The 26,223-nt window shown below is 50.2% G+C and overlaps 1 protein-coding gene across 3 annotated transcripts; it reads left to right on the forward strand.

Annotated features, from left to right (window-relative positions):
- Nucleotides 1–2,059: 2,059 nt before the first annotated feature.
- On the forward strand, nt 2,060–26,223 carry WTIP (WT1 interacting protein). Of its 3 annotated transcripts, none has more exons than XM_079116998.1 (8): nt 2,060–3,751; nt 10,076–10,177; nt 20,291–20,388; nt 20,521–20,583; nt 20,751–20,881; nt 21,642–21,693; nt 22,257–22,325; nt 25,161–26,223. In XM_079116998.1, the coding sequence occupies exons 1-8, from the start codon at nt 3,088–3,090 to the stop codon at nt 25,299–25,301; spliced, it is 1,320 nt and encodes a 439-aa protein (XP_078973124.1). In that variant the 5' UTR covers nt 2,060–3,087; the 3' UTR covers nt 25,302–26,223. The 3 variants fall into 3 exon arrangements, with proteins under 3 accessions (XP_078973124.1, XP_078973126.1, XP_078973125.1); XM_079116999.1 differs by having other exon boundaries at nt 2,428–3,751; nt 20,321–20,388; XM_079117000.1 differs by lacking the exon at nt 10,076–10,177 and having other exon boundaries at nt 2,061–3,751; nt 20,321–20,388.

Raw genomic sequence — 26,223 nt, forward strand, 5'->3', positions numbered from 1 at the left:
CAAATCTCATGAGTCGGCCCCTATCCCTTTTCTTCTTCATTGTGCTTCTCAAGACAGAATGAGAGCCAGGCATGATGGCCCATGCCTGTAATGTGGCCGGCTGTAATCCCAGGGGCTCAGGAGGCTGAGGCAGGAGGATTGTAAGTTCAAAGCCAGCCTCAACAACTTAGGCCCTAGCAACTCAGTGAGACCCTGTCTCAAAATAAACTATAAAAATGGGCTGGGGATGTGACTCAGTGAGTGGTTATACACCCCTGGGTTCAATCCCCCAAATAAAAATAAAAGATTCTTTCAAAAGATTCTTTCATGTATATCTAAAAAGAACAACAACAATGAGAAGAAAAAGGAGAAGGAGGAGGGGGAGGAGGGTGGAGGAGGAGGAGGAGGAGGAGAAGGAGGAGGTTGTTTCCTGGTTTTAATTATTTCTAGAGTAAGAGTTTTTAGCTGATCTCTATGTATTTTGTTTTAACTGGGGATTGAATTCAGAGGAGCTCTACCCCAGTCTTTTCTTTTTTTTTCTTTCTTTCTTTTTCTTTTTTTTTTTTTTTTTGCTGTGCTGGGAATTGAACCCAGGGCCTTGTGCTTGCGAGGCAAGCACTCTACCAACTGAGCTATCTCCCCAGCCTGTCTTTTCATTTTTGAGATAGTGTTTCCCTAAGTTATCCAGACCAGCCTAGAACTTGTGATTCTCCTGCCTCAGCCTCCTGACTTATTGGGATTACAGGTAGGTTATCATAGGTTATCACCACACCTAGCAATATAGTGTTTTAAGTAGAGAAATCTGTAAGTAGGCAGGTGGGGACAGAACACTTTTAGGGGGGTACTGGAGATTGAACTGAGGGCATGGAGGACGGTAGGTAAACACTCTACCATCAAGCTACATCCCCAGCTCTAGAACACTTATTTAACAATTGCCTGTGAATGTGAAGAGCCCCCTCCCAGCAACTTTTTGGAAGCCTGGAGGTCCTCGGACAGCATAGATTTCACAAATAATGTTGTGGCAAACACTTTTGTCCTTAAATTGTATTTTGGATTGCTTCCCTAGAATAGATTCTCACAAGAAGTGTTACTGCTTATGAATGGTTTTGGTTTCGTTGCTTTATTTAGTGTGAATGTTGATAACCACTGAATTGTTATTCCTGAAATTGAAAAGTCATACCAATTTATACCAATATTATGTGTGCAACTATTTCAACAGTTTTGCCACTATTTTTAAATGGCTGATAATCAGTGAATGTGATAATTGATTTAAATTGCTTGTCCCTGTGCCGGGGTGGGGCAGGGGCTGGAGTTCTGCAAGCCCTGGGAGTTGCTGGGATCAGACACTGTGCTTCATTACCAGAATAGCTGGTTCCTTAGCAATGTTGAGACCAGAATGCCTTGGTCAGTCTGGGTAGGGCAATTCCCCACGCAAGTTACCTGTCCCTGAGATACAGAAGGTGCCTTCCTGGAATTCTCTCAGCAAAGATGTCTGGAAAAGAGTGAAGGAATTTCTCCACTCTAGACTGACTTCCAAAAGAGAAAGGGGGGAGGGGTGAGAGGGAGGAAAGGAAAGGAAGGGAAAGGAAAGAAGGCAGGTAGGCAGGGAGGGAGGGAGGAAGAAAACAGGAAGGGAGGGAGGGAGAGAGGAGAGAAAGAAAGGAAAGAAGGAAAAGAAAGTCTTTCTGGATTCACCAGTTCTCTCCACTGCTGTCTGAAATGTAAGACAAGACACCAGGTGCGTGATGCGCGCCTGGAATCCCAGCTACTTGGGCGTCTGAGGCAGCTGGATGGTGGGTTTGAGCCCAGCCTGGGTGACTTAGCCAGACCCGTCTCAAAAAACAAACAAACAAACAAACAACAACAACAACCAAAAAAAACCAGTCTTGTTCTGTGGGACAAAGCTCTAGTCACTTCTCATCAAGGTGGCCTCTATGGCTGTATGTGTCCCAGGATCTGCCGCAGCGTTAGTGCTTTTAGGAGCACCCTTTTGAGCTACAGTTAAAATCAGAGGACTGGGCAGGTGCGGCAAAAGGGAGGAGTCTCATCTCCTTTGGCATTCTCAGTCCCATCTTGCAAGGGCCGCCGGCACGTGTTAGGAAAGCGCTCTATCATTGAGCTACACCTCCAGCAGGAGTAACTCCCTGTTGTAATCACGGCTGAGGTTCGCTGCCCACTAGTTCTGAGCCTGAGGCCTGTTTCCGGCCTGGCCTTTGAGGGGCCTGCGTACAGCAACTCAGCACATGGACCAGTCTCCAACTAACCACAGCTTCTAGCTCTAGGCGCCTTTCCCACAGCCAGGAGGGGCCCGAGGCTAGTGAGCTGCCACCACTTGGCACGGAGACGGGCCGGGGGTCCCGGGTTCATGCAAGATCCTAAGGGCGCATCTGCACGAGATGCACAGGGTTTTTAGAGTGTCGCTGCAGGCGCAGCGCTCTGCACAGGCTGAGCTTGCAGCGCCTGAAAACCAAGTGGCGCTGGGAAGTAAGATGGGGGAGAATGTGGGAAACTTCTGTCTACTGAAGAAATTTCTCCAACCGGGATTGGGGGAGCTTTCTCCAGCTCTGCCTGCGGAAATCCGGAATCCTTCCAGAAGCCCGACGGCCCGGGCGCACCACAGTCCTCTGACTCTCTCCGCGGCGCCACCGTTGGCAGCCTTACCACCGAGAGCCAGCTGCAAGCCGCCCGCCCCAACGTCCCGGCGCGGCCTCCGCGCCCCTCCGAGCTCCCGGCGCAGCGCGGACACTGCGGCTCCGCCGCCGCCACTCCCCCCACATTCCAGAGGCCGCAGCGCCGTCTCCTTCCTCGCATTCCTGCCCCCGCAAAGGAGTCCCTCCGCCCCCCGCGCGGCCGCGGGGAGGAGGGGGCGCGGCCCAGTGCCTCGGAGCGCACATTCCTCCGCCGCGCGCGCCCTTGAGCGGTGCGCCGCGTCCTTTGGTCCGCGCGTGGCCGGCGGAGCGACCCCGGCCCGGCGCCGGCCCCGCCCCGCCCCGCGCCCAGGGGTCCCGGGGCGGGCTCCGGGCTTCGGGCGGACGATGCGGCGGCGCGGCCGGAGCGGCGGCGGGAAGCGGAGGCGGAGGTGACGCGCTAGGGCCGGCGGGCCGGGCCATGCAGCGCTCCCGGGCGGCCGTGGACGAGGCGGCCCTACTCCTGGCTGGGCTGGCCCTGCGGGAGCTGGAGCCGGGCGGCGACTCTCCGGGCCGGGGTCGACGGGGGCCGCGGCCCGGGCCGGGAGAGGAGGCGGCGCAGGCACTGGGCCGCAGAGGCAAGGGAGGCGGCGGCCCCGAGGCAGGGCCGGACGGACTGAGCCGCGGGGAGAGAGGCCCGCGGCGCACGGTGGCTCCCGAGCTTAGCGCGCAGCCGGCGGGCAGCCCGCGGGTCAGCCTGGCGGGCTCCGACGGTGGCGGCGGCGGTAGCGCCCGCTCCAGCGGAATCAGCCTGGGCTACGACCAACGCCACGGCAGCCCACGCTCCGGCCGCTCCGACCTGCGTCCGGGCCCAGGTCCGTCGTCGGTGGGCAGTGCCCGCTCCAGCGTGTCCAGTCTCGGCTCCCGCGGCTCGGCGGGCGCCTACGCCGACTTGCTCTTGCCCGGCGCTTGCCTTGCGCCGGCTCGCTCCCCGGAACCTGCCGGGCCGGCCCCCTTCCCTCTGCCTTCTCTGCAGCTGCCTCCGGGCCGAGAGGGCGGCCCGAGCGCGGCCGAGCGACGGCTGGAGGCGCTTACCCGAGAGCTGGAGCGGGCGCTGGAGGCGCGCACGGCGCGGGACTACTTCGGTGAGCGAACTGGGCCGCGCAGCCCTCCTCGCGCGGGGTTGGGTGGGAGGAGAGCTCCGGGTGGGCCAGGGACTGGGCGGTGGAAGAGTCATCGGGATTAAGAAGCTGTGTCTCCCGTGGGGCTGGGGAGCCGACGACGTTTTGTGACTTGCCAGGTCTAGGTTATTCCCAACAGCAGTTAAATCTCCAGGTCTCCCGCCAGAACGGGTTCTGGCAAAGTAAGTTGATGCACTGTTTCTGATTTAGAGAAAAAAATCAGGTCGATAGGCAGAATAAGCTTTGTTTTTTTGTTTTTTTGTTTTTTTTTTTTTTCCTGGCCATTTCTTTTTAACCTTTGGCACTTGCTTCTGTTTACCCTACCTGATGCTTCGTGATCAGCAAAAGGGACGTCCCCCAGCAGTATGGGGGTGCGGACAGGAACACGGAGGTGGAGTACCCTAGGTACCCTTGGACACCCCCTGACCGAGGCCGTGGGGATACTAGTGGCTGGAGGTGAAGAGCCCACCTTGCGGGAGAGGAAGACCAAGCCAGGCACACTGGGCTGCTCGGGGCTGTACTGTGGATATGTATCCTAAAGGAATTGTGCTTCCACGAATTTGCAGATAGCACTAGTCTCTGACAGCCTCTATTTCCCAGCCCCTCACGGGCTATCTCATGCCTTTCAACAACGCAGGGTGAGGTGGGGGCGCAGCAGAAATATTGTATGGCCTGGGGAGAGAGTGTCCTTCCCTCCCTCCCTCGCTCCCTCTCTTCCTGATAAGCGCAGAGAATGGAGGCCCCTGGCTTTAGACAGGTGATTATCAAGGGTGATTGTCAAGCCTGGGAATGAGCCTGTCCTGGGATTTCTTTCTATCTTGCACTCAATGGAGGTAGCAGTTCTGGACTGCCCTGTACTGGATCTTTCTTCTTCTTCTTCTTTTTTAAATTGTTCTATTTAGGTACACGTGACAGCAGAATGCATTTTGATTCATTGTACACAAATGGAGTACAACTTCTCATCTTTGGTTGTACATATTGTAGAGTCACACCATTCATGTAATCATGCATGTACATAGGGTAATGATGTCTGTCTCATTCCACCATCTTTCCTTCCCCCTGCCCCCTCCCTGGATCTTTTTTTGATTGAACCCAGAGGCTCTTAACCACTGAGCCACATCCTTAGTCCTTTTTATATTTTTAAATTTTGAGTCAGGGTCTCAATAAGTTGCTTAGGGCCTTGCTAAGTTGCCAAGGCTGAACTTGAATTCTGGATCCTCCAGCTTCAGTCTCTGGATCCCTGGAATTAGACTTGTGCGCCAGGTCCTGAACTGGATCTTGAGAGATGAGGAGGCTGTGTATTGCAGGCCAGCTGGGAGCATTCCAGGCAGAGAGAAGAAAGTGAGCAAAAGGAGGCAAAGGAGGATGTAAGAAGGTCCCAGGGGTTGCAGTTCCAGAAGGGTCAGGGGTCAAGGGCATGTGTGCACTAAAGGGTTGGCCTGTTTTGGAGATGGGAGCTCCTCCCCTGTGAGAGATCAGGGTGAGAACTTGTGGTTTGGCAGGTCTGGTGGCTCCTGGTAGCAGAGAGATGAATGAGGAGCTGTTGCCTCTTGTGCTAGGCAGGTGCCAGCAGCAGAGCCCGGACCATGTTCTGAAGAGGAACACTCTCCAGTGCTCTCTTGAAAGTAGTGGCCTTTTTCTGTCCCTTGTGTACTGCAGAGCTTGGGTGAGGGATTCGTCTCTTGGTCCCCATGGCCACCTGGAATCTTTATGTGACTCTGGGTGGCTCTAGTCCCAGCAGGTAACATTGGAAGTGAAGGGGCTGATGGTAAAAATCGTAGAGGATAGGGGGCCATCCTTTCTAAAGAACAGCTGGGGCTCAGCTTGGTAGCTACATGGGAGCCTGAGGGGACTGATAGATTGTGCCCTGCACCAAGAACAGCCAGAAATTGAGATTTTGGTAGCATTTAAAAAATATTAGCAACCATTTGCTTGAGCTGCGTGGTTCTAATGACACTGGACTGTTTTGAGGTACAAAAGTGGCAATTTCCAGCAGGGTGGGTGGCACATCCCTGTAAATTTCAGTACTTCCAGAGGCTGAGGTAGAAGGATCACAAGTTTGAGGCTGACCTGGGCAACTTAGTAAGACCCTGTCTTTAAAATAAAAAATTAAAAGGACTGGGGATGTGACTTAGTGGTAAAGCACCCCTTGATTCAATCCCCAGTACCAAAAAAAAAAAAAAAAAATAGTGGCAATATTAGGTAGATCAACCTGAATAATAGAAAATTTTACTAAAGGAGTCTACAGGCAGCATGAGCACCAGTGATCTCGAGACACCTGATCTCTCTGTGCCATCCTTCATCCCTTCTCTTTGGCTCTGGTGCCAGCTGACCTCTTGGTTGCTCTCTGCATTCAGTGATGTCTTTGGAACTTTCCCTCTTTCCTCCCCGAGTTTCCCTGCCACTAGCCCGTCAACAGCCTCAGGCCTCCAGAATGTTTCAGTTTGGTGGCCTGGCTGCCTTCTCTCTAGCCACCCACTCCGGGGCCACACCCTGCTTCTGCTTCTCTCCAGCAGCCTTCAGTTCCATTGCAGCTGCTTCTCACCACGACCTTCGATTCGTCTCAGCTGTCTGCCCAGCATGACCCTGGCTCCCAGTCAGCGAGTCAGCCCCTTTCCCTGCTGCTCCTCCAGGCTCTGAGGGACTCGCAGGATGCTACTGGGACCAGGGCAGATTTTTGGTCTTTAGCCTCATTGGTCTTGTGGAGCCGCCAGTCTCGCTGAGACGTGGTCACTTCGCTCTTCCATTTCCTCAGCACCCTTCCTCTCTCCTCTGATGTCCACCCTTGCTTTCCGCTTCATGCAGAATATTGTGGTCAACAGTCTGTCTCCACCAGCTTCCTGTTCCTTCCCGCCAGGCTCCCTCCAGTCCACGGCCACCCCCTCTCTTCTGCCATCTAAGAGGATAAGGGTCCTCTATCTCTAACCTCCACTTTCTCCCTCAGCTTTCCTCTGGCAATAAATTTGCACAAGGGTATTTCACTAAAAAGAAAAAGAAAACAAACAAACAAACAAAAAAAGATAAAAAACAAGACTCCCGAATCTACATGGCTACACCCCATGAAAGAGGCCCCAGCGCTTTCCTACATTCTTCCCATCCCAGCGTTTTGCTGAGCTCATCTTGGCTCATTTAAATGCCTTCCTGTTCTCCGCAGCCACCTGCTGTCTCCTCTCTCTTGACTGACCCACCTCTCACACTGGACCCTGGTGGTGCCATACCCCAGCCCTAAATGTCTGCATCTCACTCTGGTACCCCACAGTGTGGAGTCTGCTCTTCTCACAGTGTCCTGCTCCCTTAATTTCTGGGTGTCTCATGCTCCTTCTTTTCCTTCCGTATATCTTTATTAAAGTGTTGCATGTACATATTTAGAGAAAAATCAAATAAAATGCAAGAACGACTCATGCAGAATAGAAGAGAATTTTCCCTTCTTTATCCACCTCTGTCCAGTTTCTCAAGAAGCACCCAGGTTTCATTCTTTTCACTGTTCACTGTTTTTCCAGTAACTTAATCAGGGAAATGACAAGGTCAGATTCTCAAAGCTGATGAACAAGAATGGGAAGTCTGACTGCAGTCTGGGGGATGGGTTACTGGGGGCCAGGCTGGGGGACCTGGGGAATCACATTCTGAATCAGGCCAGAGGGAGTGACGGGTAGGAGCGAAGGTTAGGGAACAGAGGTTCCAAATTGGAGGTGGGGGTGAGGCACACGCCTGATGAACCCAGAACCTGGGTATAGGAACATACCATCTCCTGAGGGGGAGCTGCAATCTGGAGTAGTTTGGGGGAGTGGAACTCTGTCTGGACATGGGGTGTCTGGGGCCTTCTGGGAGGCGGATCAGCACTTGGGAGTCCAGGCTGCAGGGTTGCATCTGGAGCCCTGGGCAGGGTGTCAGGGAGACCAGTGAGGCTTCAGCCACACACAGGGACCTGTACCTAAGGTTGGCTTGGTCTCTGCATTTTCAAAACATGTAAGTTAGTAATTAATTTCAGAATAGAAGGATTTCAGATTCAGATCTAGATGTCTATCTAGCTTTTCTTGAAAAGTCAGGGTCTCTGGCCTCTGGGCCTGCTGTCTCACCTTGGAGTCAACTATAGAACTGAGGTGTGGGTGCAACCCCTGGCAGCTGGGTCACTTACCTGGGTCCCCACAAGGCCATCTGTACATTCCTGCCTGGTTTTAGTTGTGGTGCTGGGGATTGAACACAGATCCTGTGCATGATAGGTAGGTGCTCTATCTCTGAACTACACCCCCAACCCTTTTACTTTTTATTTTGAGACCCTTTAAGGTTTCCTTAAGTTGTTGAGACTGGCCTTGAACTTGCGATCCTCTTGCCTCAGCCTCCTGAGTAGCTGGGAACAAACCACCCTCCCCAGCCCTTGTGTGCTTTTGAGGGCATCTGAATTGGTCCTCCCAACCCCTCCCAAGCCCAGAGGCCAGGACCAAGCAGGGGAGTAACCAGGAGAGCTGGGAAGGGAGAAGATCCAGAAAGCCAGGTGTAGGTTATGTCCTGGAAATCAAAAAGGAGAGATCAGATGGGAAAGTGCAGACATGAGCAGCTCGTTAGGAGGTGACTGAGTGCACCAAGCTCTCTCTCTTGCCTGAGGGGAGGGGGAATGGAGTGGCTGCTGAAGAAGGGAGGGTTTTGTTTTTTGTTTTTTGTTTTTAAAGGCATGAGAGACTTGACCATGATCATACAGATTGAGCATCCCTAACCAGAAAATCTGAAATGCTTTAAAATCCCAGCTTTTTTTGAGCATGAAATTGACACTCAAAAAGTTTCAGAATTAGGGCCAGGCACAGTTGCACACGCCTGTAATCCCAGTGGCTCGGAGGCTGTGGCAGGAGGATTGCAAGTTCAAAGCCTGCCTCAGCAAAAGTGAGGTGCTAAACAACTCAGTGAGACCCTGTCTCTAAATAAAATACAAAATAGGGCTGAGGATGTGGCTCCGAGGCCCAGTGCCCCTGAGCTCAATCCCTGGTATCACCCCTGCCCCCCCCCCCCCCAGAAAAAAGTTTGAGAATATGGTGTTTTAGATTTCAGATTTTCAGATGAGGGAAGCTTAAAGTCTGTGTAGATATTCCAAAATCTGAAAAATCTGGAAATCTGAAACACTGGATCCCAAGCGTTTCAGATAAGGGATGCTTAGCCCATAAAAAGACAGAGCAGGAAGGAGGGGGACAGCGGTGTGTCCTGGAGATTTAGGTCCGGAGTATAGGTGGAGCTGTCTTCGTGCCCTGGGGGACACAGGGGATCCTGAGTACCTCTGCGAGGGAGACTCCCAGTGTCGTGGGGGCTGCCTTCTGGATCTCCAGGCAGGCTGGTCAGGGTGCCCCAGGGCTGGGGCCGGGCTTCATCCTGGTGTTCCTGGTCACTTATCCTTTCCACCCACTGTCAGACCCACTGGGCACCCCTGCTCCCCTACCTACAACTAGGAGTGGTCCCCAATTCCATCCAGTTGTCCCAGATACCTGCACAGTGACGGAGATTACTTCCTTTGCGTCTTTGCTCAAATACCACCTCGTCAGCAGGGCCTTCCCTGACCACTGTGTTTAAGATGCACACACTCGGACATACTCTTTCACGTGTGTGGTGCTGGGATTGAACCCAGGACCTCGGCACGCCAGGCACACGCTCCACCATTGAGCTGCACTCCGGCCCCTAGACAGGTTCCGCGCCGGCACCTGACTGTTATTTAACTGCTGTTGTCTGTCTCCTCCGCTAGGATGCAGGCTCTTTGGGGGAGGGGACTTCAGTCCTTGGCAGGATTTTTCCAGCGCCGGTGGGCTGGGTGGCAGGCCATTCGCGTCCATGTGCTGACTGAAGGGGAGATGTGGGGTCCGTGGTACAGATGAGGAGAGGGGACCTGGGAGGGTGGGTGATGCCCTGGGTGTACCTGGGTGGTCTTCATTCTTTGTGTCTGGGTCATAAAATATGTGTTTTTATTCTGAAGAGTATGATTTGGTTCACAGACAGCAGGAAGGATTTTCCCTCAGTCCAAGAGTGAGGGCTTAGAATGACATTTCTAGGTATCAGTGCGTCTTAGTAGCAGTGTGGTCTACTTCAGTATCGGGTGCTCTCCAACCCTTAGGCGATGGTAACAGACTCTAAGGAGTGGGTTTCCTTTATGGTCCCCGTGTGTCATTAATGACTGTTATGTTGGCCTAGAGACATTCGCCTGCCCAAGGCCAGGCAGGTCGGAGGCGTCAGGACTGGGAGCTAGATGCCTGTCCACCTGGCTCCACTGTCCCTGGTGCCAACCACTCCTCCGTCCTGCCTCTCCTCCCCTAGGCATTTGCATCAAGTGTGGGCTTGGCATCTATGGAGCACGGCAGGCGTGCCAGGCGATGGGGAGCCTGTACCACACCGACTGCTTCATCTGTGACTCCTGCGGTAGGTAACCCCTTCCCTGTCCCTCTTGAACCCCCCAGGCACCAGTTCCTAGGCAGATGGACCACCGGCTCTGGCCCAGGCTGGGGTGTGGAGTAGGCTGGTCACAGTCTTACCGTGCAGGTGGGTTGTGGCTCCCTTTGGCCTGGCCTGTTTGGGAGGCGCAGGCTTTGCTAGGGCCTGGCGGGGGAGCCATGGAGCCCCTGAGGAGTCTTTTGCTGATATAAGGAAAGGCCGTCTCTCTGGTCCTGCGCTTTGGAGTCTCCATCCCATGCAGGGTACTGATGTCTGCCAGGAAGCAGGTATGAAGTCAGCGACAGTCTTCTGTCCATCTGGACATAGAGCTGATATTCTTTTTCCTGCCCTTCATCTTTTTTTTTTTTTTTTTTTTTAAGTTGTCAATGGACTTTATTTTATTTATTTATCGAACCCAGTGCCTCACACATGCCAGGCAAGCGCTTTACCACTGAGCCACGACCCCCCCTGCCCTTTACCTTTGTCCCTCTTTTACACACAGTATAAACTATAAATTTTATAATTTAACTTAGACAAAATTATAAAACTAAAAAAGTAACGATAGTCCAGCCACCCTCATGAATCTCTACTCTTGATTTTCCCACTGTTTTTCCAGACTGTGCCCTGAAGCAGACATCTTTTATTTGCTTGTGCTAAATATTTTAACATTTTATTACAAAATAACGTATGCAAAGTATTACATTAAATAGTTCTGAGAAGTTTTTTTTTTTTTTTTTTTTTCCTTTTTCTCTTTATTAAGGATTGAACCTGGGGGCACTTTACCATTGAGCCACCAACCCCAGTTCTGTTTTTTTTTTTTTTTTTTTTTTTTTAAACTTTTTAATTTTGAGACAGGGTCTCACTGAGATGCTGAATATCTCGCTAAGGTTCTGAGACCAGCCTTGAACTTGTGGTCTTTCTGCCTCAGTTTCCCAAGTTACTGGGTTTTATAGGCATGTGCTGAGAAGTTTTTTTTTGTTGTTGTTGTTAAACTCAGAAACACTTAACCACTGAACCACATCCCCAGCCCAGCCCCTTTGGATATTTTTAATTTAGAGTCAGGGTCTCGCTGAGTTGCTTAGGGGCCTCACTAAGTTGCTGAGGCTGGCTTTGAACTGGCAATCCTCCTGCCTCAGCCTCCTGAGCCACTGGCATTATAGGCGTGCGCCACCACCCCTGGTTTGGGAAGTATTTTTGCATGAGCAAAAAAACCACTTAAGTTTTCCTGGTTCCACTCCCCAGATGCAGCCTGTTAGTGTTATTTAGCAGTTTCTTGTATCAGACACCTCTGTACCTCTAAGTAGCATAAACTGCTGCTTCTGGACATATTAGTCTTAGATATGATCGACTTATTTGAGCTGTGATAATGAGGAATAGATTCTTTTTTAAAATTTTTTGTTTAGTTGTAAATGGGCATAATACCTTTATTTTATTTATTCATTTTTATGTGGTCCTGAGAATCGATCCCAGTGCCTCATACATGCTATGCAAGCGCTCTACCACTGAGCCACAACCCCAGCCCCAGGAATAGAGTCTTGTACCACCTGTTCCCCCTTCCCTCCAGTTAAGTCAGTCAACCGAGTTTATATTACTATGGCTGCATAAATATTACTCACTGTAGAACCAAGCATACTGTGGTTACATCCCCCTTTTCTCTAGTCCTACTTTTCCTGGAGGTTTTCTTTTAAAAAAATGTTGTTGTTTTTTTCCCAGTTGGATGCTATCAGTGATGCCTGTAAGCCCAGCAATTTAGGGGACAGGAGAGTTGAAAGTTCAGGTCAGGCTCAGCAACTTAATGAGACCCTGTCTCAAAATACAAATAAATAAATAAATAAATAAATAAGGACTGGGGCTATAGCTCAGTAGTAGAGCAACCTGGGTTCAGTTCTGGTATTGGGGAAAAAGAAAAAGTCCTTTCCTATAATGCTTTATTTCCTTGCTTTATTTTATCTTCAGGGTCCCCCCCCCCCCCTTAATCACCAAATGTTCCATTAATCACTTTCTACTGAGTTCCCTTGGGGAGCTCCTCATCAGCCTGAGCTAGTTGCTTTCTAGGTCTGCATGGAACACTCCTTCTGTACCTTCCCATAATACTCTCTGGATTTAATTCACTATTTTCTGGATGCTTTGTCAGCTGCAGAACAGGGAAGCTGCTGAAGAGGCCTCAGCTCTGAGTGCCGAGATAGATCTACTTGCAGGCAGGGTTTGTTCCAGCAGTTCAGGTCCTGTGATTATCCTGACAGGGTTGCCCATAGTTTGGGATCATCCTTAGGGCAACTTCTCTCATAGCAGTGAGATGTCCAGGTAGCAACTTGAGACTTCAGTTTCATTCCAGTGGTCTGGAGAAAAAGTGGGGCATCTCTTCTGGGCACTGTCTGGGAGCAGGGAAACTTGTTTTTCAGAAGGCACCTAGCAAATTTCTTTGTATCTCATTGACCAGATCATCTCACACATCCATACCTGAACCAATCCCTGTGGCTGATGGGCATGCTGTGATTTGATTGACAGACTTGCCTGAGTATCTGAACCACACTATACATGGGAAAAGGAATCCAGGCTTTTGCATGGATGTGAAGCCAGTTCAGGTTCTTTGATAAAGAAGCAGCCAATAGTGTGGCTAAATTCTGATGTCTTTTTTTTTTTTTTTTCTGGTAGGAGGGATTGAACCCAGGGCATTCAAACACTGTAGATGGTTCTGGAAACTTTGGTCACCCAGCTAAGAAACTTAAATCAAATCCAGGTGCAGGAAAGATTTGACACTTATAAGAGTAGGACAGAAGCGTATATTTGCCAGTCTCCTGGTAAGAAAACTTGTTTTGTTTTTGTTTTTCCTTAGTCACACTGAATGTAAAAGCAGAGACTGACAATTTGGCTGCAATAGAATTAAATACTCGTCAGTGTGGTGGAGCAGGCCTGTAATCCCAGCCACCTAGGAGGATGAGGCGGGAAGATCACAGATTCCGGGCCTCGGCAACTTAGCAAGTCCCTGTTTCAAAAAAATAAAAAGGGCCAGGGATGTGGCTGAGTGGTGAAGTGCCTGTGGGTTCAATTCCTAGTATAAATAAATGAGTGGCCGCAGGGCGGACTGGAGATGTAGTCCAGTGGTAAGAGCGCCCCCTGGTGTCAATTTTCAGTGCTGCAAAAAAAGAACTTTTTTTTAAAATACTTTTTTAGTTGTTGATGGACCTTTTATTTTATTTGTTTATTTTTATGTGGTGCTGAGAATCGAACCCAGTGCCTCACACATGCTAGGCAAGCACTCTACCACTGAGCCCCAGCCCCAGCCAAGAACTTGTCTTTTAAATGATACCATGAAAAAAGGGGCAACAGCAGAGCAGCATACCGCCACACGTGCCCCTTCCGCGGGTTACTGCCCGGCGTATTTAAAGTACAGAAAATGTAGCGTTTTTATAGTTTGATGTATTCAGGTGTGTCTTCCTTTTTTTGTCCTGCTTGGGACTCATTGTGATTCCTGAATATTCAAGCCTTTCATTGAGTTGGGGAAAATTTCAGCTATTTTACTTTCCAAAATTGCTTCTCTCTTATTCTCTGTTATTTCCTTTTAGGATCCAAATGAGAAGTATGAGGCTTTCTCATTCTATTTTATGTTTTTTTTTTTTTTTTTTTTTAGGGGAGGTACTGCTGAGTTGCACCAGCTAGCCTTGAGCTTGCGGTCCTGCTGCCTCCCCGTGCCTGGGATTGCAGGCATGTAGTGCAGCTGTGTCTGTCTCTTAACCTCACCTTCATATTATCCATCTCTATCTCCCTTTGTTGTATTTTTACTCTGTTTCCTTTTGGTGCTGGGGACAGAACTCTGGGCCTCTCCCGTCTATCTGGTCAAGCGCTCTGGCTCTGAGCTGCGCCCTCGACCCTCCCTGTTGTATTATTTAATTTCTTCAGCTCTTTCTTCTAAAATCTGAAATTTAGATCACTGATTTTTCTCTCCAACTGTTTAGTAGTCTATTTAACTCTTGCGTTGAGTTTTCTACTTCAGTGATTGGATCGTTGTATTTCTTGATGTTCTCTTTTTTTTTTTTTTTTTTCAAATCTGCCTCAAAAAAAATTTTTTTTGGAGGGGTGCCAGAGATAGAATTCAGAGGCACTCAACCACTGAGCCGCATCCCCAGCCCTATTTTGTATTTTATTTAGAGACAGGGTCTCACTGAGTTGCTTAGCACCTCACCATTGCTAAGGCTGGCTTTGAACTTGCCATCCTCCTGCCTCAGCCTCCAGAGCTGCTGGGATTGCGCCACTGCACCGGGCTCTGAGAACTTTTTTAAAAAATTTCTTTTTATAGGAAACAACTTTTCCCAGCCTGCCTCAACATTTTTGATTGTCTCTTTCTTTTGTGTTGGTCAGTATTTAAAATGAAAAATATATTGATCCTAAGTATATTTTAGCTTGATACATTTTTACATATGTATGTATATGCCTTTGTTGTTATCACCCAGATCTCCTAGAACATTTCCACCATCCCACAAGATTCCCTTTTGCCCTTCCCTGCCAACTGTCAATGAATGAATGAATTGATTTTTGTGGCGATGGGGATCAAACCCATGACTTTGTGTGTGTCAGGCACGGGCTGTACTGCTGAGACACCTCCATCCCATTTGCTTACTTTTAATTGAGAACAACTTACATACAGTCTAAGAAACAGATCTTAGGTAGATAGAGGGCAAGTGCCCACCTCAGAGTCACACCGCCAGCCCTTAGGAATACAGTAAAAAGATTGTGGATGAATGTGTACACTCACAGCCCTAACAAAGATACAAGAAACTTTTAGCTCCCTCGGAATGTCCATCTGGCCATTTTTCAGTTGCTTCTCAGCAATTGAACTCTAGGGCGCTCTACTACTGAGTCACATCCCCAGCCCTTTTTATATTTTATTTAGTGACAGGGTCTTACTAAGTTGCTGAGGCTGACTTTGAACTCTCTATCCTCCTGCCTCAGACTCCCAAGTGCCTGGGATTACAGGTGTGCACCACCACACCCAGCCTCAGTCCTTCTTATTTTGAGACAGGGTCTAAGTTGCTGAGTCTGGCCTCAATCTTGCCATCCTCCTGCCTCAGCCTCCCAAATAGCTGCGATTACAAGTGGGCATCACTGAGCCCAGCTCAGTATTCTGATTTCTAGCTATAGATTAGTTTTGTCTTTTCTAGAACTTATATAAATGTGTTTGCATAATATTTCCACTTTTGTGGCTAATTTTTTTTGCTGAGCACACCTTTTCCCCCAATCCATTTCACTGCATGTGTCAGTACCTCACTCCTTTTTATTGTTGAATAGGAATCCATTGTATGAATACACCTCAGTTTGTTTATCCATGAACTGTTGATCGACACTCGAATGTTCTGTGAACATTCTTGTAGAGTTCACTTTGTGGACATATGTTTTCATTTCTCTTGAGTAAATTCCAAGGAGTGGAATTTCTGGGTCATAGGGTGAGTGTATGTTTAACTTTATAAGAAACTGCTGGACTATTTTCCACAGGGGTTGTACCATCTTAGGCTCCCAGTAGCAATGTAGGAGAGTTGGGCTAGTCTACAGATTTCCAACAACTGGCATTTTTGTCTTTTTAATCTTAACCATTTTAATGGTATCTCGTTGTGGTTTTAATTTATATTTCCTTGGTGACTGACTAATGAGGTTAAACATTAATTAATATATGTTTTGGGAAGCCTGTTTAGGGCTACTGGCCATTTTTTTTAGAATTGGGAATGCCTATTGTTATTTTGGTACTGGGGTTGAACCTATGGACACTTAACCCCTGAGCTACACCCCCAGCCCCTTTTATTTTTCATTTTGAGACAGGGTGTCCCTAAATTGCTTAGGGCCTCAGCCTCCTGAGTTACTGTGATTACAGTTGCATGCCAGTTGTCTTTTAATGATTAAATTATACAATTTTAATACATTTATATATAGTAAGATGCAAATTTTCAGGCTTGTTTTATTTATTTATTTATCCATTTATCTCTTTATCTATTTATTTATCTATATTTTGGGTGCCAGGGATTGAACTCAGGAGCACTTGACCACTGAACCACATCCCCAGTCCTATTTTGTATCTTATTTAGAGGCAGGGTCTCACTGAGTTGCTCAGTACCTTGCTTTTGCAGAGGCTGGCTTTGAACTTGGCAATCCTCCTGCCTCAGCCTCCTGAGCCACTGGGGTTACAGATGTGCACCACAGATCCTGGCTCAGTTTTATGAATATTTTCTCCTAGTGTGATTCTTTTTATTTGCAGTACCAGGTACTGAACCCAGGACCTTAAACATGCTAGGCATGCATTGAACTACATCTCTGGCTCTTTTTAAATTTTTTATTTTGAGACAGTCTCACTAAATTGCTTAGGCTGGCCTCAAACTTGCAATCCTCCTGTCTCAGCCTCTTGAGTTGCTGGAATTACAGGCATACACCACCATTCCTGGCTCTAGTGTGAATCTTCAAAATATTTTTAATGATGTCCTTTGATGTTTTTGTTTAGTTTTGTGATGTTGGGGATTGAATCTAGGTCCTCTCACATGCTAGGCAAATGCTCTTATTACTGAGCTATGTCACCAGCCCACTTTCTGTGACTTAAAAAGTCTTTGTCCTCCTGAGATAGTCTCCTGTAATTTTCTTCTAGAAGCTTTAGGTTGCTAGATTTTATATTTAGGTTGGTAAACCAGTTCATATTAATTATTGAGCATGGTGTGAGTTAAGGGATTGAGTTCTATTGTTTTTCCATAACAGTATCCAGTTATTCTAGCACCATCTGCTGAAGACTTTACTTTCCTCCCTGTGCATTTGTTGAAATATTTTTGTGTCTGTGTTTAGAACTTCATTTTGTTCTATTGATCTTTTTCTAAAATTTTTTTCTTTTAGTTGTAGATGGACACAATACCTTTATTTTATTTATTTTTATGTGGTGCTGAAGATCAAACTCAATGCCTCATGCATTCTAGGCAAGCACTCTACCGCTGAGCTACAACCTCAGCCTTGTTCTGTTGATCTTTTTGGTCTCCTTATCCCAATATTATATTAGTTTGATTGTTCTATAAGTCTATAAAATAGGTAGCATAAGCCAGTCTGTAATCCCAGTGACTCGGGAGGCTGAGGCAGGAGGATTGACAGCCTCAGCAACTTAGTAAGACCCTGTCTCTAAATAAAATATAAAAAATGGCTGGGATGTGCTCAGTGGTTAAGTGCCCCTGAGTTCAATCCCCTGGTACCCAAAAAAAAAAAAAAAAAAGGTAGCATAAGTCTTTGTGAAGATTATTTGGGGGCTGGGTTGTGGCTCAGTAGCAGAGCACTTGCCTGGCATATGTGAGGCACTGGTTTTGATCCTCAGTACCACATAAAAATAAATGAATAAAATAAAGGTAAAAAAAATCTATTAGAAAAAAGATTGGGCTATTCTGGTTCTCAGGGATGCTTAATCACTGAGCCACATCCTCAGCCCTTTTCATTTTATTTTATTTTTTTAATTTTACAGAGTTGCTTAGGGCCTCCCTAAGTTGCTGAGAGGGGGCCACACACTTGTGATCCTCCTGCCTCAGGCTCCAGGCTCACAGGGATTACAGACATGGGTTGCCATGCCTGGCTGTTTGCATGTTTTTAAATGAATTTTTTTTTTTTTTTTTTGGTGCTGGGGAATTTGAACCCAGAACCTTATGCATGCCAGGCAAGTACTTTACCACTGAGTCACATCCCCGGCCCTAAATGAATTTTAATATAAATTTTAGAGTTGGCATATCAGTTTTTACAAAAAAAAAAAAAAGAAAGAAAGATAAAAAGAGTGCTGAGACCTAGATTGGGTGGCACTAGATACAAATTAATCCTATAACATTTGAAGCCATGACCATGACTGTTACGAAGTGTGAAGGTCTGAGATTTCCACCCTTTGCAAGCTGACAGGTTAACCAGCCTCTCTTCTGTGATGCTCACAGAAGACAGGAGCCTGTGGTCAGAGACTTTCTGCATGAGTTCCTTGTCCTCTTCTGTCCTGCCTCCCCCTTGAGTCCCACAGAGTTGACAGAGTGGCTAGGAAGAAGCTGCACACAGTAGGTGTCTTCCAGGGCTGAGGAGCCTTGAGCTTAAGGAACCCCAATTTTTTTTTTTTTTCTTTTTTGAGACAGGGTCTGCTTTGTTGCCCAGGCTGTTCTTGGGCTCCTGGGCTCAACCGAGCCTCCTGCCTCTGCCTCTTGAGTCCTGGGATTAGGGCGTGCACCACCCCCTCGAGTAAGAAGCCTAATATTTTGTAACAGGCTGCCAGCAAAGCTGCTTGACCATTATCCTGGAGGGAGATTTTATCTTTATAATACTAGACAGCAAACAAACCTGCCCTCTGTTCCCGAGGACTATCTGTTTTCTAAGTAGTTTGCTGTGCAAATGTTCTTGAAAAGAGAATCCAGGAGAGCTCCCAGCCCTTTCCCTGCAGAAACTTCAAGGGGAAATTATTGCCTATTGATGGTGTATCTTTTTGTGTTTGTAAAGGTCTTTTCTTTTTTTCTTCTTTTTTTCCTGTGGTACCCAGGGTCTCGTGGTGTATGGTAAGCAAGCTCTCTACTGCTGAGCTATGCCCCCAGCCCTATTGTAGATCCTTTTGAATTTCTCTCAGCTCAGTTTGGTTTTACAGTATAAGGTCATAGGCATCTTTCCGTAAGTTTATTCTTTAAATATTTTTTCGTTGTAGATGGACACATATCTTTATTTATTTTTATGTGGTGCTGAGGATCAAGCCCAGTGCCTCACATGTGCTCGGCAAGCGCTCTACCACTGAACTACAACCCCATCCCCCTTAAATTTCCTCTTTATAGTGTTCTTTTCTTTAATGATATTATAAATGTAGTTTTTAAAAAATATGAGTTCATTTTCCAATCATTCCAATCATTTGTCGCTAGAATATAAAAATATATTTGGACATTTGGTTTTTAAATGCTGACCTTATATCCTAACAATTTTGCTGAACTTGCTTAGCCTGTTTTTTTTTTTTTTTTTTTTTTTTTTTTACGATTACTTAAGATTTGCTATACAACACAATTATGTCCTTTGTGACTGAAGGTAGTTTTATTTCTTCCTTTCTATTCTTCATTGCTGCCCCCCCCACCACCAGGGATAGAACCCAGGGGTACTCTATCACTGAGCTACATCCCCAAATCCCTGGCCCAAATCCCTTTCTCTTTTCAAAAACTTGCTAAGTTGCCAAGTATGGCCTTGAACCTGTGATCCTCCTGCCTTAGCCTTCCAAGTAGTTCACTGCCTTTCTTTTCTTCCACTTGTTTTTTTTCATTGCCTAGAACATTAAGCTCAAGGTTAAATCTTAAGGGGAAACAATGTAATATCTCACTGTCATATAGGGTGCTAGTTTGGTTCTTGTGGTAGCCAGTGGTCGCCACTCCCTCTGGTTGGAACTGGTACCTTTCCCCTAACTGTGAGGCTCAGATTTGTTTTCCTTTGTTATTTCCACAATCCCACATGGCTGGGGACTCGAACCCGGGCCTGAAGCGAGCAAGGCAGGCACTCTCCCAGATGGGCTATATGGTTTGCACTCCCCTACCTGTGATAGGAGAGCTTCTGACGGCCGCCAGGTCAGCTGCAGCTTTTGTTTTGACTAGGATGCTGTTCATAGTGGGGGAAGGAGTTGTATTTCTAGTATTTGTAGATTAAGAAGATTCATTTTGTAGAGGCCCTGGATTTAATCCCAGCACTGCAACAAATAGAAAAGGTTCGTTTTTTTTTTTTTTTTTGTACCGGGGATTAAACCCTGAGCCGCATCCCCAGCCCTTTTTAAAATTTTTACTTAGAGACGGGGGTCTCACTGAGTTGCTTAGGGCCTCGATAAGTTGCTGAGGCTGGCTTTGAATGTGCAGTCCTCCTGCCTCGGCCTCTGGGATTACAGGCGTTCACCACCACACCCAGCTACAAAAATAGTTCTTATGTTTGCCTTGATGACCTCTTGCCAGTGTTCTGTTCACAGTGTGTGCTACTTTTTTGAAATGCCTATTATAATAATAACAACATTACGGGGAAATTTAAAAATGCATCCATAATCCACCTTCTCATCTGTTGGAGGAGAGCGCTGAGAGATGGAAGCCGGCTCCATCCTGTTCGATATTCCAGGGTCCCCCTTCCCGCCCCTCACCCTCACAGGGAGACGACTTCGAGGGAAGGCGTTCTACAACGTGGGAGAGAAGGTGTACTGCCAGGAGGACTTCCTGGTGAGTGGGCCGTGCCCTTGGCCGTGCAGGGGCGGGACTCTTCTGTGCACGGAGCCCTGAGGCAGGAGGCAGGTGCTGACTGGGCGCGTACCCCTGTGGTCTGACGTCCTGCACCCTGTGTCCCCCTCCCAGTACTCCGGGTTCCAGCAAACAGCTGACAAGTGTAGCGTGTGTGGACACCTCATCATGGAGATGGTGAGACCCTCCCCCAGCTTCCGGGAGCCCCTCTGACACAGGCGGAGTCTGAGGACCCCACCCTCTCACCTGATCCGGACCTGCCCGGGGCTCAGACTCAGAGCCTCCCCCAGGGGCACTGCTGAGCCTCCCAACCGCACTGACCCTTCAGTGCCTCCCGCCCCCAGATCCTGCAGGCCCTGGGCAAGTCCTATCACCCCGGCTGCTTCCGGTGCTCCGTGTGCAATGAGTGCCTGGACGGGGTGCCCTTCACCGTGGACGTGGAGAACAACATCTACTGCGTCAGGGACTATCACACGTGAGTCGCGGGTGCCTGGAGCAGGCGTCACCCCAACTCCCCGGCCTCCCTGGGAGCCTTTTTCTGGCCTTCCTCTCTGCTTTCCATTCTTGGGCTTTCCTCTTCTGGCCTCTCCTTGTGCACTTAGTGGCTGGGGCAGGGCACAGATGTCTGCCTCGACCCCCTTTCTTGGGCACTTCTGCCACCAGCCATTCCTGTCTCTGCCTGCATGTGCCCCTCTTCCAAGTGTGTGGGACTCTCCTAACTGCTCTCACTGCACTCAGGGCTGGGCCTCTTCCCTGGGATGGGGACTTGGGTCATTATAGACCCTTTCTCCTTTCTGTCTGGTGCCCTCGGTCCATTTGCCTTGCTGTGGCTCCAGGCTCAGGCCTAGGAGCTCAGTCCTGTGCTGCTGCCTCTCTTGGGATTGGTGCTGGCCATCTGCCCCCGGTACTCGGGGTGGAGCCAGGTCTTGCAGAGGTCTCAGCCGGGGTGGACCAAACCTGGACATTAAGTGGCAGGGAACTCACAGGAAGCATGAGCAAGATGGCAGGATGAACCTGAAGTATTCTAGAGGTGGGATAGGGTGGAGGTGAATTGGGAGCCAGATGAAAGGGCAGTACCCAGAAGGCATGGCGGAAGCCACGAAGCATCCACGGGAGGAGGGAAGGCCTGATGCTTGGTTGGGCTGTGTCTTGGGGCTGCAATGGGTGGACCTATCCTTGTGCCCTTGGCCTCTGGTCACGTAACTGGTCACTTCTGGTTTCCTTTGTTCCTCCAGGGTTTTTGCACCAAAATGTGCCTCCTGTGCCCGTCCTATCCTCCCTGCACAGGTAGGAACCATCCACTTGGAGATGGTCAGATGCCGGTCCCCCTGGCCTCTGCCCAGCCCTGCCTGTCCTGTCCTGCCTCAGATCCTAGGCTAAAGTGGGAGGGATGACCCCAGCTCCACATCCCTCAGAGTCATGGGACATGCATGTGCCCAAGCAGGTGTCCCTGGCGTGAGTTCCAGGGGAGCAGCGGGCCCTGCTGCTTGGCTGCCCGCTGCCTCCCCCGGCTCCTTTCTCCGCGGATGACGGGTGGCTCGGGGTCTGTTGAACTCTGCGGGCTGAGGAAGTCAGGCAGCTGCCACCTGGGGATGGAGCGGCTCTTCAGGGCTAGGCTCATCCCCGTGAGCTCTGTCCCAGGCTGCTGCCGTGGCCTTTCCTGCCTCCAGAAGTGAAAACAACACGCACGCACATGGACACCCGTGTGACACCCAGGGACACCTGTGGTGCCGTCGGCATGGGGTCTGTGCTCGCTCGGTGGAGTGCACGGGGCCGTGGCAGCCCTTCATGCAGGTGTCGGTGGGCCTCAGGTTCCGGGGTGCGGCTCACATGTCCATCCCTTTTTCCAGGGCTGCGAGACGACCATCCGAGTGGTGTCCATGGACAGAGACTACCATGTGGAATGCTACCACTGCGAGGTGAGCCCGGGCCCTCGCAGAGCCAGTGGCCGGGGTGGTCCCCTCCTCTCCGGGTCTCCTGTCTCCCTGTCTTCTCTCAGAGAGCCCCCTCCCTTCTCTCCTCAGGCATGTGCTCTCTCAGCCTCTGTTTTCTCATTTAAGCAAATATCTGCTACTTACAGTATGTGGGGTGCTGGGGTCACAACAGCGTGGACAGTCCTGCTGCCTGGGGCAGCACAGGACAGCATATACACTCAGCTCTATTTGCCCAGGGTGACAGGTGCCATTCAGAGGAGAGCACAGAGCACAGAGGCAGCCTTGGGAAATCAGGGAAGGCTTTCTGGAGCAGGTGATACCGAGCTAAGATTGGAAGGTGAATAATTAGAGCCAAGAAGGCAGCGAGAAGGCCAAGAAGGCAGCAGAATGTGCTTAGGTACAAAGGGAGGAGGGTGGTTTTGTGTGGCTGGAGAAGTCTGTAGGAGCTGGGGACAAAAGGACACAGGAGCACTAAGGAATGTGGACTTAGCCTGTGGGAGTGGAGACAAAAAGGGATGACCAGGACTGGATTTTAGAGAAGACACGCATTTCCATGCAGAGAATGGAAGGAGAAAGGAGGCCCTGAGGAGGCTGGTGGGGTAAAGGTTGTGGTCCTGGGTTCAGGGAAGCGGGCAGAATTGAATGGTAGTAAGGCAGGGAAGGGACTAGATTTGGGAGGTGCTGGATGCAGGAGTCGAGGGGTGGGAATGTCCATCAGGACTTGAGCAGAGTGAGTGTGATGGTCAGCTTTCTGTCACTAAAACAAATACCTGAGACAATCAACTTTATAAAGAGAAAAGGTTTACTTTTGGCTCACAGTTTTAGAGGTTTCAGTCCATGAGTGATTGGCTCTGTCATTTGGAGCCTGTGGTGGCACATCATGTGTGGTGGAGCAAAGCTGCTCACCTTGGCTGGGACACAAAAGACAACGAGGAAGAAGCAGTGGGTACCAGTGGGGGGTGTCCCACAAGTTCTGATGAAGGCATGCCCTCAACCCAGGGGCCTCCACCCTGAGCTGCATCCCCAGCCCTTTTTAATTTTTTAAGACAGGGTCTTGCTAAGTTGCCCAGTTTGCCCTTAGGCTTGTGATTCTCTCGCCTCAGCCTCCCGAGTGGCTGGGTTGCAGGAATGTGCCACCACACGTGGCCTAAATCTGTTCAAGGTTCCACTGCCTCCCAGTGGCCCGGCGGGCTGGGGATCAGGGGCCTACACATGGGCCTCTGGGGGTGTTCCACGTCTAGGCTACAGCAGTGAGGGAGAGAGAGAGGAGGTGTAGGACTCCCATTTTTGGTAGCTGGAGACTGAAGGTCCGGTAGACTGTTAGATGTGCTGGAATTCAGACTCTGCCAACAGAGGCAGGAATTCGGGAGTGACCAGCCTGCGGCTCTCTGTTACTCTGCCCTGTGAACTCTCATCGTGGCCTCCCCGTGTTCTAAAGCCAAGGCGACCGCTGGGCGGTGGTTGGGTTATCACCCTGCCTCCTTCTCTCAGGGACCTGAGGTGCTCTCCTGGGTCTGAGAGTCACTGTTCATGCACGTAGCCTGTTTTGTTTATGGTCAAAGGTGGGAGGGGAAATCCAATTCTTGTCACTCTGTCACCATGGGAAGAGGGACGTGGCAGTGGAAGCAGAGAAAGAGATGGAGCCTTCCGGGGAGGGTTGTAGAGGAAGGAGGAAACCCCAGGAGCACTGGTCTTTGAGGGACCACAATGGAGGACAGAGGGGCGGCAGGGAAACCAGGAAGAGCGCCTTGGCAGATGGGAGCAGTGCGGTGCTCTGGTGGGGCTGGCGGCCCAGTGGGGGCAGAAATCCTGCAGGGTCCCAGGAAGCAGGGTGAGGAGCCGTGGCCTGCAGAGGGGCCACTGCTTCCCCTGTAGCACTCATGGCCTCAGCGTCCCTGTGCCTGCTTAACCATCCCGGGGGCCATAGCATTCCCTTGGGGGTCGCTGACCACGACCCCTGGCCTGTGGCCGAAGCTGAGTCAGGGAGCCGGCCAGGCTGCTGGCGCCGTGAGGGCTGCGCTGTTGCCCTGGCCCAGCCCTCAGCTCTGGATGGAGATGGGGGTCCAGCCTCCCTGACTCCTTCCCTCTCTGGTGGACACGGGGAAGCAGCAGGACCCAGGAAGGACAGGGAGAAGTCCTGGGTCATGAATGATTTGGGACCTGAGGCTGTGACTTCAGGGCAGTAGCCCAGCTCCATGGCCTGTGGGAGCGGGGCAGGCATGGGTCTCAGGGGCTGGGGGTCACACTTCCTTCTCCTGCTCTCGGGGGCTCTGACCCAGGCCTCCCTCTTGCTTACTGGCAAGCTTTCTACCAGCGCCCTACGCCCCAGGCCCCCAGGCGCTGGGGTCGCTCTCCAGGCCTCTTGGGTCAGAGGGCCTGCTCCCGGAGTGGGATCTGTAACGCTTCCCCACACCTGCCACCTCTCCGCCACCTCTCCTCCACCTTGCCCCCAGGACCGCCGGGTTTGGTTTCCTCACTTCTGTTTTCTCCTCCAGCCTCTTTTGCCGCCCTGTGCTAAGGCTCAGCTCTGCCCTCTTCTAGTTACTGGCACTCCTGGGAGGAAACCTGCTTGTGTGTGTGTGTTTAAACCATCGCCTGATGCCCACAGTTATCCCCGGCCCTCCCTCCCTGACCCAAACCCATATCCACCAAGATGCACCTCAGTCAGCACAGGGCTCCTGTCCTGCCCCTGGCAGAGTACCAGCCAGTCTTCAGCATATTGTCCAGAGCCTGCAGATCTGTCCCCACTCCCTGACCGCCGATTGTCCTAGTTGTGCCCCACCCCCCTTATTCTGGTGTCTGGGCTGTGTTCTTTCCTAGGACTGCGGGTTGCAGCTGAGTGGGGAAGATGGACGCCGCTGCTATCCCCTGGAGGGCCACCTTCTGTGTCGGCGCTGCCATCTGCGGCGTCTGGGGCATGGCCCACTTCCCTCACCGGCTGTGCATGTCACTGAGCTCTGAGCAGGGGCAGGTTGGGCGTGGGCTTGGGTGTGGGAGGGAGGGCCGCATGGGTGGCCCAGTCAGCGTCCCTGCGGGCCCTGCTGCCACTGCCACCACACTCCCTCCCGCACTCCTGCCCAGCTGCTGGCCTGTCCGCAGGGGCCGGACCCCCGCGTTGAAGCTACTCCTATTTATTCACCGTCTGTGCCTCCTCAAGTCACCTCCCTCGGGTGCCCTGCCCAGTCACCAGCTTTCCATTCCAGGACTCGCTACGCCTCTGCAGCCTCCAGGACAGGCTGGGCTGGAGAGCTGGAGAGGTCCACCTTCCTTGGTTCGGAAGGGGCCTGGGACCCCCTCCAAACTTGCTCCCCGGGATAGGGTGTGGTCCGGAAGGCCTGGGTTGGTGGAGGGCACACGGGTTTGTGTGTTTCATAAATGCCTTGCCCGCTGGTGGGTGAGACGGGTGACTTGTTTTTGTGGGGAACATTGTGGTATTTGGCCATGGGGGCTTTGAGGGTGTTTTCAGCCACAATTTCCCCCTGCCCTGGCTCCTGGCTTGGGGTTTGCCCCCCCCCCCCCCACCATCCTCAGCCCCTGGAAAAGACCTGCTCGCGCAGAACTCCAGCCGCAGGTGTTGGTGCAGAGCAACCGCGAGGGGGCGCCCCGCGCGCCCTGCCGGGAAAGCACCTGTATGCGCGCACTGTGTACCAGGCTCCACAACAAATGGATATGATTTGACTTAAATTAAGTTTTTCCTTTGAGGATATTTTCATTTTCTTTAAAAGAATATAGTTTTCTTGTAAGAACTTGGACTGAGGTTGTTATTTCTTAAGAAAATTACAGCAGACCCGCAGATGCCCTATTTGTATATCAAGTAGCTAGATTTGGGGTGGTAACAACATTGTAGCTTAACTATTTTTGTATAAATTCATTTAAAATCTCA

This window comes from Sciurus vulgaris (genome assembly GCF_902686455.1).
Source record: "Sciurus vulgaris genome assembly, chromosome: 17".
Classification (NCBI taxonomy): domain Eukaryota; kingdom Metazoa; phylum Chordata; class Mammalia; order Rodentia; family Sciuridae; genus Sciurus; species Sciurus vulgaris.

Bases quoted from the DNA above. Each gene is read 5' to 3' on its own strand.
- WTIP (XM_079116998.1), top strand. From the start codon at position 3,088: ATGCAGCGCTCCCGGGCGGCCGTGGACGAGGCGGCCCTACTCCTGGCT. The intron at 21,694-22,256 runs GTAGGAACCATC...CCCTTTTTCCAG, and splicing joins GTCCTATCCTCCCTGCACAG to GGCTGCGAGACGACCATCCG. The intron at 22,326-25,160 runs GTGAGCCCGGGC...GTTCTTTCCTAG, and splicing joins TGGAATGCTACCACTGCGAG to GACTGCGGGTTGCAGCTGAG.